Source organism: Eriocheir sinensis, chromosome 59 (assembly GCF_024679095.1).
Source record: "Eriocheir sinensis breed Jianghai 21 chromosome 59, ASM2467909v1, whole genome shotgun sequence".
In the NCBI taxonomy this organism is placed as follows: Eukaryota; Metazoa; Arthropoda; class Malacostraca; order Decapoda; family Varunidae; genus Eriocheir; species Eriocheir sinensis.
The window spans coordinates 11,652,698-11,668,283 of record NC_066567.1 but is presented as its reverse complement, the minus strand read 5'-3'; the positions used below and the strand labels follow the sequence as shown (position 1 = coordinate 11,668,283).

General features: G+C 45.7%; 1 protein-coding gene across 1 annotated transcript in view; it reads left to right on the top strand.

Moving 5' to 3' along the window:
* The window catches only part of LOC126985200 (HEAT repeat-containing protein 1-like), a 98,384-nt gene that overhangs the window by 24,968 nt on the left and 57,830 nt on the right, over positions 1-15,586 (top strand). The window contains exons 7-10 of the mRNA XM_050839757.1: positions 1,016-1,251; positions 12,342-12,574; positions 12,849-12,970; positions 14,695-14,823. Of these exons, the coding sequence (XP_050695714.1) occupies positions 1,016-1,251; positions 12,342-12,574; positions 12,849-12,970; positions 14,695-14,823 (720 nt within the window). The remainder of the gene's footprint in view (positions 1-1,015; positions 1,252-12,341; positions 12,575-12,848; positions 12,971-14,694; positions 14,824-15,586) is intronic.

The following is a 15,586-nucleotide window of genomic DNA, read 5'->3' as shown; positions in this document are numbered from 1 at the left end:
TATGGAGGGAGAGAGAGGTATAGAGGGAGAGAGAGAGGTATAGAGGGAGAGGGAGAGGGAGAGAGGGAGAGGGAGAGGTATAGAGGGAGAGGGAGAGGTATAGAGGGAGAGGGAGAGGTATAGAGGGAGAGGGAGAGGGAGAGGTATAGAGGGAGAGGGAGAGGTTTAGAGGGAGAGAGAGAGTTAGAGAGAGAGAGAGAGAGAGAGGTATAGAGGGAGAGAGAGAGGTATAGAGGGAGAGAGAGAGGTATAGAGGGAGAGGGAGAGGTATAGAGGGAGAGGGAGAGGTATAGAGGGAGAGAGAGAGGTATAGAGGGAGAGAGAGGGAGAGGAGGGGAGCGAGATAGGGAGAGAGAGGGAGAGGTATAGAGGGAGAGAGAGAGGTATAGAGGGAGAGGGAGAGAGAGAGGTATAGAGGGAGAGGGAGAGGTATAGAGGGAGAGGGAGAGGTATAGAGGGAGAGGGAGAGGTATAGAGGGAGAGGGAGAGGGAGAGGTATAGAGGGAGAGGGAGAGGTATAGAGGGAGAGGGAGAGGTATAGAGGGAGAGGGAGAGGTATAGAGGGAGAGGGAGAGGTATAGAGGGAGAGGGAGAGGTATAGAGGGAGAGGGAGAGGTATAGAGGGAGAGGGAGAGGTATAGAGGGAGAGGGAGAGGTATAGAGGGAGAGAGAGAGGTATAGAGGGAGAGGGAGAGGTATAGAGGGAGAGGGAGAGGTAGAGAGAGAGAGAGAGAGAGAGAGGTAGAGAGAGAGAGAGAGAGAGAGAGAGAGAGAGAGAGAGAGAGAGAGAGAGAGAGAGAGAGAGAGAGAGAGAGAGAGAGAGAGAGAGAGAGAGAGAGAGAGAGAGAGAGAGCACTCCTTTGCCTCCCCATCCTCCATGTCAGCTTGCCTCTTCCCTGCACCCATCCATCCACATTCTTTTTTCTCCATGTCCTCCCCTTCTTCCACCTCCTCCTCCACTTACTTATCATCCACTTCCCCCTCCTCCCACCCATCCATCCGTCCCTCCACACAGGTTCTGAGTTCAAGGTTCATGGCGAGCCTAAAGAGTGAAGCCACAGCCTCCAGGCTCTGGACCCTGCTGGTGAGCCGAGTCACCTCCTCCAGGGACCCCCAGGAGGCCGGCCGCCTGCGCCACGCCCTTCGCCACGTCACCCTGGATGCCGAGGTCATCATGAGGCAAATTGATGACCTTGAACTGACCCCCAAAGTGACCTCCCTACAAGCTGCAAAGTTCAAAAGGATGAAGATGTGAGTGTACATGTTTTCATATACAGTCGTCCCTCAAATAGTACGGTTTCCAATAGTATGGTTTCGGTTTTATATGGATTCTCATGGAAGATTTCTTTAGAATTTTTAAATTTCCCGCTCGTTGCACCAAGTAGCCATGGCGTGAGTGGCAACACTGTTCTTCCAGACTGCCTCCCATGCACATCTCCTCAGTCCATGTGTGTGCACAACATTAGGAACACTGTTTTGACAGATTGAAGCCTATGCGCTTTCCCTAAGTCCGTGTGTGTGAACAACCTCAGCTACGCTTCTCCATTACCACATAACATGAACATGGGCCCCAAGAGACAAGCCAAAACACCTGCTGAATGCACACCAAAGCGTACGAGAAAGGTGTTCACCTTGCAGAAGAATTCAGATTTAGAAGTTACAGTTTGGTACGATTTACGTTGCGGTAGGGAGAGCTTACCATGTGAATCCAGGTCCCGCTTCTACTCGCTGGCCAAAGTTGCCAGTTATGCATTTTCTGCTGTAGTGTTTCCACACTGGGCAACGGAGCCATCCTGGCAGGGGTGCCTTCCACATTGTCAGTGAGCGACCCATGTCAGTCACTCACACTCCCTCTTACTCTCTACCACAGTTTCTGTTACTCTCTAAATCATACTTGAAATAAGGTACGAAACGGTAATTGTGGAGATTGACTCCGCGCCTCCAAAATACGACATTACGCCTTCATGTTATATAGTTAAGGGATGCATATTTAAACTACTCCAACCGAATTTTAAATATCCTGATCTCTAACGGAGGGGCTTCACCCCCGTCGATCCCCCCAGTGTGGTAACACTACACTGTGACTGCAGCAGAAAATGCATAACTGGCAACTTGGGCCCGTGGGTAACAGCTGAGCGTGGCGGGACTCGGATTCTGTAGGAGTGCGGAGTATTCTAGGGGGGGCACTAATTTTATACGGATTTTTGAATAGTACGGGGGTCCTGGGTCCCTAACCCCCGTACTATTTGAGGGACGACTGTATTTTCATTGCTTCTCTATGCTGCACATGGCCTCAGTGCTTATGTCAGTGTCACTTTAAACAGAGAAGAATCCCACACAGGGCCAGTGTGACATTCAGGCTAGCACAGTTTACCTTCCCCAGGCTTCCTCAGGTACCCGCTAATTGACCAGCCTTAGTGGAAGAGTAAAGGGCTGAGTGAGCTGGCTGCCAGCTGCAATTAGCTGGGACTAAACCTGGGCCTGCAGATTTGTAGCTCTTTGTTCTGCCACTCCCCCTCAATCATCCAAGTGCTGCATCTCTGCCTTCAGAAACATTATAGTGGAGGGACTGGCAGTCAAGATAGTTTTGAATTTATCATTTGTTCTGCGCTGGACCGCTAAATTTGACAGATTATTCCATTCCTGTGCAACAACGTTAGTGAAAGAGGAATTCAGTGCAGTTTGAGTTTATTTTCAGCAGAGGAGTTTTCACAAGTTTTTTTTTGTGACGTATCTTCAATCATAAACAATTCAGATTATTTTTCATTCATAAATCTATGTGGCATTTCAAACCATTCAGTTCAGTAACCTCAGAGGCGTAGTTTCTCAAGAGAAGACCCAGAAGATAGTTACTCATAGAAGGCAAACCAGACCTTGGCTCATGGTGGGCCCATTTATACAACTTTCTGTTTCACTTTCACACATTTCATTTTTCCAGTTATTTTGAACATGTATGATTACTTTCTATAATTCTGTTGGAGTAATTTTGACAAAATACTATCTCTTATTTTACCTTTTTAAAAAATTTTAAGTGGATTATTTCCACCATGACATGCACTGTATGTCATATCAACCAAGCAAATATATTATCTAGTGCAGAATTTTACACTCCATAGTCTTGTAATATTAACAAATATCTTGGAACATTAACCCTTATACTCCGTGATGAAAGGAGTGGGCGGTGATAAGGTACGCAGATAAAGAATGGGTAACTCATGTTAACAGGTGCTCCCTTGCTTACCTTAGTGTTCAGTCAAATTATTGTGACAAACACTGGGACAATTATATATCATTTGAAAGCTTACAAGTTGCTCTCTGCTAATGATAAATAAACAAATGGAACTTATTTATTCCCCTAGATGGGAAACCCCCAGTGTCACCTCACTCATCATCTGACATCATCCTCGTGCCACACTCCACTCTTATCTAGGTCATTAAGGAGACAAAAAAATAATTCTCATGTATTGTCATGTATCATATTATGTGCCTGAAATACTTATTTACTCATTGAAATACACATATATCTGCTGTCTTGCCTAGAAATTGGTAAAAAATAATAAAATGCAGCACACATCACGACCATGTACCCACCGCGGGAAAATGTGGAGCCTGACTACAACATAAAGAAATCCTTGTAAAAGCTGGGATGTGATTGGCCAAGCATCCAGCATGTTGGAAACAAAGGGCCAATGACAGGGCTTGATGCATGACGCATAGCCTCAAGCATAAACAAACTGTGTGTCAAAATGAGCGCGATATTTGAAGAGCGCCACGATCGTGGCGTGACAGAGACTAACATAAAAGCCACGATTGTGCCTGACGGAGTATAAGGGTTAAGGAAGTAGTAGTTCCCTCAGCAGCCCGGCGAAAGTTACCGCCTGCACACTGTGCAGTGAGTGAATCTACCAGCCAACCCTTTTGTTTACCAATGCAAAATCACAGCTGCTCAGGGTAAGAGCACTGTAACTCTTCAATGCAACATACGGAATCATAGTCATTATTGTAAGCAAGGTGGTCAAATGTAATACTGCATATACATTCAGTTCAGGGAAAATGTGGAGGTTTTTAATTTTTTTCTAAACATACCTGTGCCAAATTATACTGTAGTTAGTTAGTTAGTTAGTTAGTCTTGTACTCCGGTGCGTCTTATATGGCGGGAAATATGGTATATCCTGCTCGTAGGGTTGTTTCTGTGCAAGACACCCCTGAGTGGGGGAGCCCAAGGGGGTGCCCACATAACTCATGGATGGGGCAAAGCCCATCAATCCTGCCAGGATGGACTTTCAATGGCTAGGGCAGCTGTGTGGGAGCTTTCTTTGTGGGACCGTCTGGAGTGGAGGCGGCAAGTGAGTAAAGAATTGTGTGGCCCTGTGCGTAGCTCCCCTTCGGTTAGTTAGTTAGACCTTTCCTCTGCTGTGTGTTCCAACCCAAGATGATGAGAGCAATTAGCAGTCCTCCCAAGATGGGAGGACCAAGACACCTTCCCAGCCAAAATTGACCTCTTCTCGCCACTCAGTCTGTTTACTTTTATTGAAGCGGTGCTTAATGGGCTTTCCTGTTTTCTTTGTTTTGCCCCTGAGCTGCCTCCTTTACTGTAAAAGTCATTACAGTAAAACCTCACCATTTGCGCCCTCACTATTTGCGCGGCCTTAATTTGCAGCAATCGGCCCACCATTTGCGCAGGTGGTCTTGCCATTTGCGCACCTCGCCCCCCCACCACTGACTAAGGGTCGGTTCCCCCTAGTGCCGGCTCCCACGTAAATTTAAATTTCTACGTAGTATTGGTCCATGGTGATGATGAAGGTGGTGGTGGTGATGAAGGTGATGGTGGTGATATAGGTGGTGGTAGTGGAGATGAAAGTGGTGGCAGTGATAAAGGTGGTGAGGGTTATGAATGTGGTGGTGGTGGTGATGAAGGTGATGGTGGTGGTGATCAAGTTTGTGGTGGTGATGAAAGAAGTGTTGGTGGTGAAGGTGGTGGTGGTGGTGGTGATTAACGTGGTGGTGGTGGTGGTGGTGAAGGTGGTTGTGGTGATGAAGGTGATGGTGGTGGTGATAATAGTGGTAGTGATGATGAAGATGGTGGTGCCGATTAAGGTGGTTGTGGTGATGAAGATGGCGATGGTGGTGATGCAGGTGGTGGTGGTGGTGATAGTGGTAGTGGTGACGAAAGTGAAGGTGGTGACGAAGGTGGTGGTCCACGGTGATGAAGTCACCACCCTCTCCACTTTCACTACCTCCACCACCACTTTCATCACCACTTCCATTATCATCACCACCACTTCTTTCATCACCACCACTTCTTTCATCACCACCACAACTTTCATCACTACCCCACATTCATCACCACCACAACTTTCATCACTACCCCACATTCATCACCACCACAACTTTCATCACTACCCCACATTCATCACCACCACAACTTTCATCACTACCCCACATTCATCACCACCACAACTTTCATCACCACCCCACATTCATCATCACCACAACTTTCATCACCACCCCACATTCATCACCACCACTTCTTTCATCACTACCCCACATTCATCACCACCACAACTTTCATCACCACCCCACATTCATCACCACCACTTCTTTCATCACTACCCCACATTCATCACCACCACAACTTTCATCACTACCCCACATTCATCACCACCACTTCTTTCATCACTACCCCACATTCATCACCACCACAACTTTCATCACTACCCCACATTCATCACCACCACAACTTTCATCACTACCCACATTCATCACCACCACTTCTTTCATCACTACCCCACATTCATCACCACCACAACTTTCATCACTACCCCACATTCATCACCACCACTTCTTTCATCACTACCCCACATTCATCACCACCACAACTTTCATCACTACCCCACATTCATCACTACCCCACATTCATCACCACCACAACTTTCATCACTACCCCACATTCATCACCACAACTTTTATCACTACTCCATATTCATCACCACCACAACTTTCATCACTACCCCACATTCATCACCACCACTTCTTTCATCACTACCCCACATTCATCACCACCACAACTTTCATCACTACCCCACATTCATCACCACCACAACTTTCATCACTACCCCACATTCATCACCACCACTTCTTTCATCACTACCCCACATTCATCACCACCACTTCTTTCATCATTACCCCACATTCATCACCACCACAACTTTCATCACTACCCCACATTCATCACCACCACAACTTTCATCACCACCCCACATTCATCACCACCACAACTTTCATCACCACCCCACATTCATCACCACCACAACTTTCATCACTACCCCACATTCATCACCACCACAACTTTCATCACCACCACTTCTTTCATCACTACCCCACATTCATCACCACCACAACTTTCATCACTACCCCATATTCATCACCACCACTTCTTTCATCACTACCCCACATTCATCACCACCACTTCTTTCATCACTACCCCACATTCATCACCACCACTTCTTTCATCACTACCCCACATTCATCACCACCACTTCTTTCATCACTACCCCACATTCATCACCACCACTTCTTTCATCACTACCCCACATTCATCACCACCACAACTTTCATCACTACCCCACATTCATCACCACCACTTCTTTCATCACCACCACAACTTTCATCACTACCCCACATTCATCACCACCACAACTTTCATCACTACCCCACATTCATCACCACCACTTCTTTCATCACTACCCCACATTCATCACCACCACTTCTTTCATCACTACCCCACATTCATCACCACCACTTCTTTCATCACTACCCCACATTTATCACCACCACTTCTTTCATCACTACCCCACATTCATCACCACCACAACTTTCATCACTACCCCACATTCATCACCACCACTTCTTTCATCACTACCCCACATTCATCACCACCACTTCTTTCATCACTACCCCACATTCATCACCACCACTTCTTTCATCACTACCCCATTCATCACCACTCCTATCTTCACTACCCCACATTCATCACCACCACAACTTTCATCACTACCCCACATTCATCACCACCACTTCTTTCATCACTACCCCACATTCATCACCACCACTTCTTTCATCACTACCCCACATTCATCACCACCACTTCTTTCATCACCACCACAACTTTCATCACTACCCCACATTCATCACCACCACTTCTTTCATCACTACCCCACATTCATCACCACCACTTCTTTCATCACTACCCCATTCATCACCCTCACTTCTTTCTTCACTACCCATAATTCATCACCACCACTTCTTTCATCACAACCCCACATTCATCACCACCACTTCTTTCATCACCACCACAACTTTCATCACTACCCCACATTCATCACCACCACAACTTTCATCACTACCCCACATTCATCACCACCACTTCTTTCATCACCACCACAACTTTCATCACTACCCCACATTCATCACCACCACTTCTTTCATCACTACCCCACATTCATCACCACCACAACTTTCATCACTACCCCACATTCATCACCACCACAACTTTCATCACTACCCCACATTCATCACTACCACTTCTTTCATCACCACCACAACTTTCATCACTACCCCACATTCATCACCACCACAACTTTCATCACTACCACTTCTTTCATCACCACCACAACTTTCATCACTACCCCACATTCATCACCACCACAACTTTCATTACTACCCCACATTCATCACCACCACAACTTTCATCACTACCCCACATTCATCACCACAACCTTCATCACTACCCACATTCATCACCACCACTACTTTCATCACTACCCCACATTCATCACCACCACAACTTTCATCACTACCCCACATTCATCACCACCACAACTTTCATCACTACCCCACATTCATCACCACCACAACTTTCATCACTACCCCACATTCATCACCACCACAACTTTCATCACTACCCCACATTCATCACCACCACAACTTTCATCACCACCACAACTTTCATCACCACCACAACTTTCATCACTACCCCACATTCATCACCACCACAACTTTCATCACTACCCCACATTCATCACCACCACAACTTTCATCACTACCCCACATTCATCACCACCACAACTTTCATCACTACCCCACATTCATCACCACCACTTCTTCCATCACCACCACAACTTTCATCACTACCCCACATTCATCACCACCACTTCTTCCATCACCACCACAACTTTCATCACTACCCCACATTCATCACCACCACAACTTTCATCACTACCCCATATTCATCACCACCACTTCTTCCATCACCACCACAACTTTCATCACTACCCCATATTCATCACCACCACTTCTTCCATCACCACCACAACTTTCATCACTACCCCATATTCATCACCACCACTTCTTCCATCACCACCACAACTTTCATCACTACCCCATATTCATCACCACCACTTCTTCCATCACCACCTTGCTTACTTGCTTAAGGTTGTCCGTCGATTTCGACGATGACGTCACGTCAAGCCCATTCAGGTAGGGTGTGTAGTGATACCTGCACATATGATGCTTAAAGTGGGAGAAGGGCGTACATTCCTCAGCCCACTATCTTGGCATTCCACAGTTGGGCTGGTGGCAAGGTGGAGTCCAGGACGACCAGCTGCTATGGGATGTTGCAGGAGACTGCCGAGTCGTTGTGCCATGAATGCTCGCCTTATATGGGTCGCCACAGCAGATTTTTCCTTAGGGGATGACTCCCGTAGTCTTAGTCCAGCCAAGGATACCCACAAGACAGTGGGGCAGGAGTTGGTGAAGGACCAGGGTGTATCCACACGTCGGTGGTCCATGGTCCAGCACCTCTGGGGCCTCCTGCTGCTCCGAGATCCTCTGCCAGTTTAGCCTGGAGCCGCAAGACTACCAGTTACCGTGTGTGGCCACGTGGAGGCACAGCAGAGGTCTTGGCAATGGAGAGGCTATGTACTGGCAGGGGGAGACTTACGCACTCGGCTCCCCGGTTCGCACAGGGCTAGCCAGCGGTGGCAGCTGAAAGCGTCACCACCACTTCTTCCATCACCACCTCACCTTCATCATCAGCACCACCACATCTTTCCTCACCACCACCATCACTTTCAACACCACCTTCATCACCACTGCCGACCTTGAAACCAGCTGGCGAGCTGCAGCTGTCTACCACCCGTGCGCCCTCTGCCGCCAGTGAAGAACACTGCCAACGTACACAACATGTCGTTTCCCGCCATTGCCCGATCGTCTCTCCTGGTCTCGTTGTGACTGCGATTATTCAATGTTTTCTGCCTCACCTTTGCACCACCATCACACCTATTTCCCCCCCCCCCCCTGGTAGGGTGTTTTTGGGCCGTGACTGCCCGTATGCATTTTTACCCATAGGTTATTAAGTTCGCCATTTGCGCACCTTCAGACCACCCATATGTGCACAAATGGTGAGGTTTTACTGTATCTCTTTATCTAAATAGATCAATTTCACTAATGTTTGTCAACAGTGTGTGCGGCTCTCCAACAATCTTATGAAGCATTTTTGAGGTGACAAGTGATCCTAGACCAACAATGGCACGCCCTTCTTCGCTTTTTTGATAGTGTCCTTTCACAACCAGCAAACACATGGTAGCTGTACAGTGCTGTTGCCCATTCCCAATGACTTACATTTATTTTCATTAATTTTAACTTCTAACTTCTGGATTCTTTCATAAATCCTGTCAAGACTATTGCAGCATTTTACAGTCCTCCTCAGCTTTTATTTCTCTCATGATTTTTTTGTCCTTTTCAACTAGGCTTGCCTAACTACTCATTCCTTTCATCAAGTCATTGACATAAATTAGAAATATAGTGGGTGCCAGCACCAAGCCCTGTGGAACTCCACTTGTGGCATCACTGGATCTATGAGGGGACACTGGCATGGGAAATATAACTGTTTGCAAAAATAATGGAAGTTATTGGAAATGGGTATCAGGACTTACTAAAAGACTGTCATGGAATTATGTTATGCTAAAATATAACATCAAGAAAGCAAAAGAGAAGGACCTGGGAGTGTTAGCCAAGGATATTTTGTTGCCTGAATGACACATTAGCAAGACTGCTTTAGTGACCTACAATATGTCGACAAACATGGAGTGTCATTTCACTGCATGGATGATGATGAAGAAATTAATTGTGTCTCTGATCTGTGCCTGGTTGCACAATGTAACAGTAGTATGGTCCCTACATAAAAACAAACAAAAACGTGCACACTAGGTTGAGATAATTCAATGAGCAAGATCCAGGTTGGTTCATAGCATGACCGACTAAACACACGTGGAAAGACTGAGAAGGTTGGGGCTGACATCCTTGACAGAAGGGAGAGAGTTGACATGATTGCATGTTGAAGCGATGAAGGGAACTGACAGAATTAGGAGGGAGAATCTGTTTGTGGAATTGGAGAAAATAGTGGACACAAAACAAAGTTGATGAAGACAAGGTGCTTCAGAGATTTAGAGAAATACAGTTTTCCAATAGATATATAGATCATTGGAACAGCCTGGACAAAGGAGATGTCCAGTATAAAAACTTAAATGTGTTTAAAGTAAAGTTTGACTGATGGTGACCCAGAGCTGGGGCCCATGAGTGTAGCTCAATTCCTGCATGTCATGGCAGGGTGAATACACACAGACACATCATATGTCTAGCCATTTGAACATTACTGAATGATAAGGGCAGTTCATGAGTACTGTGGTGGTAACTTTAGTGAGACATGTTTGAACTTTGCACATCCTTATCAGCTGATGCAACACCAAAATGGTGCGGCCAGATCCTTCCCCCAGCAGCATGTCTTGGCTGATGAGCTGGCAGGCAGGTCACCCTGCACTGGAAGCAGCAGCAATCAAAGTCACACTGGACATGATGTCACTTGAGGGTGGCAAAAGTTACGTGACAGTGCCCACACTCACACAGCTGTGACTGTTGGCACACTCCCCGCCTGCTCTCCCTCACTGTGTGCACACTCGCTGATGTGTGACTTGCTCCATTCTGGAATCCCTCCGTGTCAAAAAATGAACATATGTCAGAATATTTTGCTCTTTTGTTCCTGGCCACATTTTTAACCAAAGAAAAATTAAATAGAGAAGCTCAGCTCATGCTGCCATCCACAAGCTGTGCCAAGGCAGCAGTGTTGTCTGGGCTGCTCAGGGGACGGCGGCCAAGGGAAGGCCCGTGGTAAAGCCTTGATGAGTCAGCTGTTAGGACTCTCCCAGAACCATTTTTTAAAACTGGTATTTTTCCTTTTATGTTGAAATTTTATTGGCTCATTAGAGTGGTAAAAAAATTATCCCCTCTATCTCTGGAAAAGTGTTGGAATTTTGACAATTGTTTACAACCACCATGATACACAAGCCTGCCAACACTGGGGGTCTGTATTTCTTTCTTTCTCTATTGACTCAAGTTCTTTCAAGAGGAAAATATCATGACATGTCTTGAACCAAAGTTGGTTATTCTCTTAACCTATGTTTGTTTTTTATCCTGGGGTCATCATGTCCTGAGCTTTGTTTCTCCTTTTCTTGTGGCCGCCTCCTTCCTGTACTAGATGAGTGAAGAAGGTCTTCACTCAATTACTCCTTAAATAACACTCCTCTAAGCAGGTCTGGGCATGAGAGAGACTTAGGAGTCTTAGTGAGCGCTGACCTCCATCTTAGGGCTCAATGCATTCAGGCCAAAAATCGGGCAAACAGAGTATGTACTTGGTTTCATCTCAAGGAGCGTAAGCAATAGGAGCACTGAAGTCATGCTTAAACTTTACTTAGCACTAGTTAGACCTCATCTCGATTATGCAGTTCAGTTCTGGTCCCCCTACTGTAGAATGGATATCAAGATGTTAGAATCTGTACAGAGGAGGATGACAAAGATGATTCAGGGTGTGAGAAACTTTCCTCCATGAAGACAGGCTGAAGCATTTAAATCTACACCTTCTAGAAAGGCGAAGGTTGCAAGGAGACTTGATCGAAGTCTATAAATGGATGAAGGGCTTTAATATAGGGGATGTCAATAAGATTTTGGTAGTAAAAGAGCCAGGTAGGACACGTAGCAATGGTTTTAAGTAGACAAATTCAGGTTTAACAAAGACATAGGCAAGAATTGGTTCACCAATAGAGTGGTGGATGAATGGAACAGGCTTGGGAGCCACGTTGTGGATGCCAATACCATAGATACATTCAAGAAGAGGTTAGATAAAGCCATGGATGGTGAGGTAAGGTGGGGTTGAGTGTACAGGAGCTGCCTAGTATAGGGCAACCGGCCTCTTGCAGACTCCTTACGTTCTTATGTTCTTCCCGCAGGAGGGAGCCGAGTGTGGCACACCAGCAGTCATGGGAGAAACTGCAACTCATGCTGGAAACTCTAACAATCATGAAGGACCTCCAGCGACCCTGGCTTCTGGTGGCTCCCCTCACCCACTGGCTCAATATGACCCTGACCCTTGACCTGACCTCCACCACCCTCCTCCAGCAGCAGATCCTCTCCACCCTCCTCCACCTCCTTGAGAAGTGCGTGGAGGAGTTGAGTGAGGAAGGTGTGTGTGTGCCTTGGTCTGTGTGCATGTTATGTGTCTTATGAAAAGGTTAAGCAGGTGTCTGTATGTTAACAAAACTCTTTAATTCCAGCACATCACTGATATATAAATACAAAACATGATCAGAGCCAAAACCAACTCTAAAGCCTTCGGCTTGTCGCCGCTCTTTGAGGAAGCCGTATCTTTCATAAGTTATCAATCCATTATTAATATTAGCAATCCATTTTTATTAGTAGTAATATTGATGTTATTTTTCTCTTTCCACCCTCCTCAGAGGTCAGCCAACGAGTACAGGTCAACGTAGAGGTCATCGTAGCCTGTGTCCGTGCGTCCTTGAGCCACGACACCCACCGGCGGGCGCTGCTCATCCTGGCACTCTGTGCACGCATTGTCCCGGTGTGTATTGTGTGCCTGCCTGCACCTAGTTATAGAGAACAGGATGTGTGTCACGAAGGCACTGCCAGGTGTCCCTGGCCTCGGACCTATAAACTGATTTTAATTTCTTCTTAATACACAGCACCTTCACCTTTACTGAATTTTAATGGTTGACTCAAATGTTTGTGAGGCTGTACTTGACATTCTTCAAGTACAGCAGTGTCACATTGAATGTAGGCAATTGTAGTGCAATTCATGGCGCATTCTAAAGGCATTCAATGGACTTGAAAATTGATTTCTTGCAAAGCAAGATAAAAGTTCATTGTGGTTTTCATATAAGTAAAAGTTGCTGAAACCCAAAGGAGATCAGCGCAGTGTGAAAACAGAAAAACAGGAACCTGTCTGTCTGAGCCAGTCAATCTTGATGCCTCACCTTTGTTCTGAATCACTTGAGTGAATGAATGTTGTTGAATGAATGCAATGAATGAATGAATGCTTCCTGATCATGTGATCATTATGATCATGGAACAAATAGAGCACCCCTTTGGAGTACTTGCAGGGGGGGGAAATGTGTGTGTGTGGGTCAAAACCAAACTGCATTTTCTCCATAGGTTTAGTTATTCCTATGGCGCGGTTTCCTATGGCGCAGCCGTTGCTCAAAACCAATTAACCGCACCACACGCAACTCGACTGTATACGCAATATAAAAATTAATAGGTCTTACAGGAAAAAACGCGAAATACTGGGACTGTGAAAACTGAACTGTGATATCATGGGGGTTTACTGTATATCTAGACTTTCAAAAAGCCTTTGACAAAGTACCACATGAAAGACTCCTCAAAAAACTTAAGTTGGCGGGGTTAGGCGACAATCTGACAGTGTGGATAAAAGACTGGCTCCCAGTCACAAGTGGAGTTCCACAGGTGTCGGTGCTGGCACCCATACTCATCATTATATATATCAACCACCTTGAACTATGATTAAAATCCACTCTTTCAAAATTTACCGACGACACAAAGGTGGGTGGGAAGACCCTCACGACAGCAGAGTGCGAAATTATCCAGAGCCCTGGACCAGATCACTCAGTGGTCAGAAAATTGGCATGTCCTTCAACACTACCAAATGTAAAGTAATGCATATTGGATCCAGAAATAGCAACCACACATACTTCATGGATGGCAAACCACTACAGGTAGTGCAAGAGGAAAGAGACCTCGGAGTCACTATCAGCAGTGACTTGAAACAAACAAAACACATCTGCAGTAATTACTTCCATTCAACACACTGTATCTTAATAACTACAGAATCTAGACATTTTGGGAAGATTCCATTTGAAAGAGGAAGAGTTAATGATAGTCAGAATGCATATTTCATTCACCTCTTTTCTCTAGTTAAAGAGTATTGATAAAGTGAATATCGATGAAAATGAGAGATTGATGCGTGTTTGCCCGTATGGCGAGACAGGAAATTACAACCCGGCCCGTCCCGTAGGGGTTAAAGACCCTCCTCTGTTTACGCCAGGAGTGAAGTGAATGTACGTCTGGTAAATGGCGCTCAACTCTGCAGGTTATTGAAGTATTATCTAAGAATTTAATTAAATCATTGAAGCCAGCAGCCTCATTATGAGTTAACAGGCTTTCTTTTGCCTACCTTTCCATGTTTCCTCCCCCTCTTCTGCCCCCTCTTCTTCCTCCTCCTCTCCCTTCCTCACACATTAATCTGGCTCCTGGCCCCTGCCCACCCAGGACGCAGTGCTGCACAACATGATGGCAATCTTCACCTTCATGGGAACGTCTTTGCTGCGCCGCGATGATGCTTACTCCTTTGAGGTCATCCACCACACCATACAGAGCATTGTGCCCACTCTCATACAGGTCAGTGAGAGAGAGAGAGAGAGAGAGAGAGAGAGAGAGAGAGAGAGAGAGAGAGAGAGAGAGAGAGAGAGAGAGAGAGAGAGAGAGAGAGAGAGAGATTTACATTGATTTACAGGTACCTCTCAATTTATGCATAATGTAAATTTCATGTAATGTAAACAATTTTTCCCATACTGTAGTGTTAAGCATGTTATGCACCAACCCTGCTGTCCTGTGCATCATCAGATGGAATTAGAGTTAAATCTGTCTGCATTTGTGTGTATTTACCTAGTTGTGACATTTGGGAAGAGAGCTGTGCTCGCGCTGTCCCGTCTCCATATCCACTCTTATCCAACTTTTCCTTCCCACGTCTTCCTACGTCAATTATCAGCGGTGGTTGTCGGTGGCAGTGTGTGTGTATTTACCTAGTTGTATTTACCTGTTGTAGTTTTACAGGGCCTGGGCTTACGCTCGTGTGGTCCCATCTCCATATTTGTATTTGTCCAGCTTTTCCTTAAAGTTGTGCACACTCTTCGCCGATACTACATCCTATTTAGTCTGTTCCAAACCTCTATGTTTCTTTGCGGGAAGCTATATTTCTTTATGTCTCTCAAGTATCTTCCTTTTCTCAATTTTTTACTGTGTCCTTGTGTGTTGCTGGTGTTTATTAATTCTTGTAGTAGTAACTCCTCATTGTCTACTTCTTCCATTTTATTTCATAATTTATAAATTTATATTAGGTCTCCCCTTTCTCTTCTTTGTTCTAGTGTTGGCAGGTCCATTT